Genomic DNA, 5,156 nt, shown 5'->3' with positions numbered 1-5,156 from the left:
TGCTGTAATTCTAATATTATATTTTCGACTCACCCGATGTTGAATATGTAAAAATATTAAAATAACTAAATTTATTTTGAAACTTCTTCAAAGAATTATTCTTTGGATTTTAAATGAATTAATTTTATCAAGAATCCAAAGGAGCTAAAACAATAATTTTTAATTGCAGATCTCGTAGCGGTCACGAACGTTCATTTTCAACTTTTTGTGAATTTTGAAAAGAAAATTCTACAAGGTCATGTTATTCTCGACGCAGAAAGAAAAAAACCCACTAATTCTCTGGTATTTCTTTAAACTTCTTTTTGTACTAAAATATTAACACTTGCGTGCACACCCAACTTTATCTGCGTTGTATCGAATAATTAATAATTATTTTATAATTAATTAATTATTAAGTCTATTATTAATCAACACATTTTTGTATGATGGATACGCGGGTATCCGGGTGTGCATACATGGGTTAAAGATCTGATTCTCAATAATTAAGCTTTGCCTTCTGGTAATATTAGTTTAAAATTCAATTAGATTTTGGATGTACAAAACCTTACCTTAAAAAGCATAACGAATTGCAAGGATGATTCGAAACTTGAATACACCGTTGAAGAAACCGTTTCATTTGGATCGAAGTTGAGAATAAAATTACCGAACGTTCCTGAATCAGAGGATGGTAAAACCAGGTGAGATTTCAGGATAGTTGTTATAACCGAAGATATAAATTTCCGTTTTTTTTCGGTTTACAAAAATTTCTCACGGTCATTGAAATTAAAAAAATTCGAACTCCTGAGGCTCAACATTGTTTCATTTGAAGTAAACGAAACTGCACAATTTGAAATTAAATGCCGTTAAACTGCAAAATTTTGAACTTTTATAAAAAAACGTAATAGACAGCTAGAATAAAATCTCGTGAAATTCTTTCGAGTTTCTTAACATATATTCTAGAAGCTTTGAAATCTTTTTACATCCCTTAAAATTCCTCAAAATTTTATCCTTTCTTTGAAATCCGTTGCAATCCCCTAAATCTGTTAAGATAACTTGAAATCCTAAGAAATCCCTTGAAGTCTCTTGAAATTTTCTACCATTTATTCCTTAAAAATCTCTAGAAATCCGTTGGAAGTCTTAAGTCCTACGAAATGATTTGAAATACTTGAAAATATTTAATTGGCATTATAATCGATGGAATTTTGAAGTATAAAGTTAATACCTTAAAATCTGTTCAAATACCTTGAAATTTATGATATCCATTAAATCTTGTGAAATCCCTAGTAATCCCACAAAACTCTAATGAAATCCCGTAAAAAATCTTCAAATCTATAATGCTTTCAAAATCCCTTTAAAAAATTACGAAATCCTTGAAACCCACGGAAATCTCTTAAAATCCTGAAAACTATGTTAAAATTCATTGAAATTCACTGATATCTATTAAAAAGCCTTGAGTGATGTTCGAATAATCTGAAACCCCTAGAATATTTCAAATTTTTTAAATCTAATAGAATCTTTTAATTTCTTTTAAAATCATTGAAAATCCTTAGAAAATTTGGTATCTCTTGACGTTTCTTATAAACAGGGTAGAAGTTTTAGTCGGGTAAAAAATTTCTTGGTCATTTCTTGGTTCGCTAACATTTTTCACGATCAATAAGAAAATAAATTGCTGAATGTTTTTCCATTCAAACAAATATAAGCTAAACAGCAAATTAAAACACTCAAATGAAAATCTTTTTTGCATTTTAGGCTTTTAAATTTGAAGCCTATAAGATTCTGGATTTAAATATTTTTTTATTCAAAAAATCGAAGAAAAATATGATTGAATTATAAAACATTTTAATTGCAGGTATCAAATTAAAATTCAGTACGAAACTTCGCCAAAAGCACCTGCTTTACAGTGGCTAGATCCTGAACAAACTTCGGGTGGAAAATATCCTTACCTTTTCTCCCAATGCGTGGTAATCCTTTAAATAATCTAATAAAAAGAAGTAGCCAAATTGTGCTAAAAAACTTTAATCATTTCAATATTTAACTGTAAATCTTAATGGTGATTTATTTTTATTAGGCTATTCATGCCCGGTCGATGTTACCTTGTCAGGATACGCCAGGTTTAACATCCACATATAGTGCCGAAGTAAATTAATTTAAATTAATAGCAAAAATATTTAAAACACCGAATTACTATTATCACTATATTTTCATTTGCAATAAGATCACAGCACCAAAGTGGGCAAGAGTATTAATGTCAGCCTTGCACAATGGAACCAAAGATGTAGATCCATTTTCAAAACTGAGCACATTTTATCAACCAGTTCCGATTCCTTCGTACCTAATAGCAATTGCAGTTGGTAGTTTGGTTTCTAAACGAATTGGACCCAGATCCTCTGTTTGGGCAGAGAAAGAATTAATAGATCAAAGCGCTTCCGAATTTTCGGAAACTGAAACTATGCTTCGCACTGCTGAAGAAATTTGTGGTCCCTACGTTTGGGGTAAGATTGAAAAAATGATTTTATACAAACATTTGTAAAAATACTTTCTAATAATAAAAGGTGATTTAAATATAATTCAGGTGTTTATGATATATTGGTTCTTCCTCCAAGTTTTGCATTTGGTGGAATGGAAAATCCTGGTCTAACTTTTGCCTCACCATCTTTACTTGCTGGTGACCATTTCTTAACTAGTGTCATAGCTCACGAAATTTCACACAGCTGGAGCGGGAATTTAGTGGCAATTGCAAATTTTGAACACTTTTGGTTAAAGGAAGGACTCACTGTATTTCTTCAATTCAAAATAATTGGGAGGATGTTTGGTGAAAAAGTTAGACATTTTTATGCTTTGATGGGACTCTCAGAACTTAAAGATGCTGTGAGTCTAATTTTAATTTTTCTTAAACTGTACCAAGAATCTTGATGAAAAAATTGTATAATAACCAAGCTTCATATTTTGCAGCTTAAATCCTTGAGTCCTGAATTCACTAAATTAATTGTCAATTTGGATGGAATCGATTCTGATTATGCAATTTCCAATGTCCCTTACATGAAGGGCCACACTTTTCATTTTTACCTGGAAAAACTTCTTGGAGGTCCTAAAGAATTTGAACCCTTTTTGAAAAGTTACTTTGAGACTTTCAAGTATAAGAGTATTGTAACTACAGATTGGAAGGACTATTTGTATAAATACTTCTCAAATAAAACCCAAGTACCTTTGGCTTTAAAAAGGAAATATATTATCAACAAACTGAAAAAACTTCAGCATCTAATCGAGTTTTTATTATTTTACAGCTTCTGGATTCAGTTGATTGGGACGCATGGCTAAACAAACTAGGAATGCCTCCTGTTATTCCAAATTATAACACCGATTTGTTGAATGCTTGCATCAATCTCGCAAAGAGATGGTTATCCTGGGACGAAAATACTGCCTCCAACTTTGAAAAATCAGATATTGCGAATTTAACAGCCCAGCAAAAGCTGCAATTTCTCTCAGAATTATTTGCGGATGAGGCTGTACTCTCAGTTAGAAAAATGGAGAAGATGCAAGAGGTTTACGACGTTGATTCTGTCCAAAACGCGAAAATAAGGTAAGTATGCAATTTCATCCAATTTTATGTTTAAAATATAAAAAATTAGTTTGAAGAAATTTTTCATTGGCATTAGGGTCTTATGAAAATAATTATAAAACATGCATTTCTTAAATTATTAGATTGGCAAACGTTTTGACCACGGATAGGGGTCCTCAGTGCGAGATATAAGATTTAAACATATAAGATTTGAATGTTTGCTAGGGTAGAAATTTGTTCACGAAAGTATTTGAGAATTAATTTATTTTCCTATAAGTACTAGTAAGTTGAGTTAAAAAAAACCTGAGATGAAAATATAGTTTTTGTGAGTCCATAACTTTTACCTTTGATTTTTAGGATAAACCGTGATAACATATTTTTATTAATTTCAGATTTATGTGGATTCGACTGGCGCTAAAATCTCGATGGGAACCGAAAGTGGAAGAAGCTCTGGATTTCGTAACAAAACATGGCGGCATGAGTTTAATCAGACCGATTTATCGTGATCTTTATGACTGGCAAGAAATGAGACAAAGAGCAATAGAGAATTACATGAAAACTAAAGATAAAATGATGTTTGTGACAGCTCAAATGATAAAAAAAGATTTACATCTTGATTACAATTAACCTGAACCATGTATGTGAATAAAAACGTAAACTTTGTTGTGTTTTCTTAAGAAAATATTTACTACTTTGAATATTTTTATATTATTTTCCAAGCCAGCTCAATAAAATATATTTACTTGAAAATTTCATGTTACGAACCAAAAATTATTCATCTGCACCAATGTTCACTAGGGTGGTCCAAAAAAGCATTTGGAAAATTTTGTTGTGTTGAATTTTTAAGCTCTCATCACCCAAATTTGTTTGAATAAAAAAATACTTTGTTTTGTTGGGGAAAATTTGTATTTCGAGGTGGCAGGAACCCCATGATAGGGGGTTCCATTATCCAAAATCCAATAAGGGTAAGGTAGACAAATCACATGACCACTTTTAATTTACGTATCAGCTCCTCGCCTGACCAGTGTATTCCTTAGAGTTCCGGAACTTTTCATCCTGCTATTCGGATTTACAATGTCATTAGGAGCAACTCAAGATCACAACTCTACCGCCGATCACCGCACAACTTCAACCATCACACCAAAATAGGCCATCACACGGTTACCAATACTGCCGGCGATCGCACGTCCATCATACCAGCATCGGCCACCTGACGACCATTACACCACCGTCGCCTATCGCTCGACCAACACATCACCATGCACTCCGAATACCAAATTACATCTGGCTCTAAGATGCCATCTGATTTTACACTATACCCTGCTAGAAAACTGTGCTGGATCCCGTAACTGTCTCTGTACGTGTTCCTTTGCCATAAGAAATTGAGACACGAATCTGTACAGGAACATGCAGAGGACGAGGGAACCCTTACACGTCCTAAGTAGTCACGAATGAACATGTAGGGGATCCTCCAAGGTGAATACCAGGTGTATACATATGAAACCGGTATTTTTTCAAGACAAAAACACATTTATTTCAAGAGAATGATAACAAATATTTTATTCAAAGTATGCGCCCTCGCTGGCTACACATTTTGTCCACCTCTCAGGCAATTTAT

The 5,156-nt window shown here is 32.7% G+C and overlaps 1 protein-coding gene across 2 annotated transcripts in view; it reads left to right on the top strand.

The window, feature by feature from the left end:
- The window catches only part of LOC117168210 (leukotriene A-4 hydrolase-like), a 6,422-nt gene extending 2,186 nt beyond the window's left edge, over positions 1–4,236 (top strand). For both annotated transcript variants that reach the window (XM_033353690.1, XM_033353689.1), the window contains 9 exons: positions 170–282; positions 526–677; positions 1,829–1,940; positions 2,048–2,116; positions 2,195–2,471; positions 2,552–2,847; positions 2,932–3,180; positions 3,264–3,559; positions 3,931–4,236. In XM_033353690.1, the coding sequence (XP_033209581.1) occupies positions 170–282; positions 526–677; positions 1,829–1,940; positions 2,048–2,116; positions 2,195–2,471; positions 2,552–2,847; positions 2,932–3,180; positions 3,264–3,559; positions 3,931–4,165 (1,799 nt within the window). In that variant the 3' untranslated portion in view covers positions 4,166–4,236. The remainder of the gene's footprint in view (positions 1–169; positions 283–525; positions 678–1,828; positions 1,941–2,047; positions 2,117–2,194; positions 2,472–2,551; positions 2,848–2,931; positions 3,181–3,263; positions 3,560–3,930) is intronic.
- The last annotated feature ends 920 nt before the right edge of the window (positions 4,237–5,156 follow it).

This window comes from Belonocnema kinseyi, chromosome 2 (genome assembly GCF_010883055.1).
Source record: "Belonocnema kinseyi isolate 2016_QV_RU_SX_M_011 chromosome 2, B_treatae_v1, whole genome shotgun sequence".
Classification (NCBI taxonomy): Eukaryota; Metazoa; Arthropoda; class Insecta; order Hymenoptera; family Cynipidae; genus Belonocnema; species Belonocnema kinseyi.
Note: the sequence above shows the minus strand (reverse complement) of the source record. Positions and strands in the feature narration are given on the sequence as shown.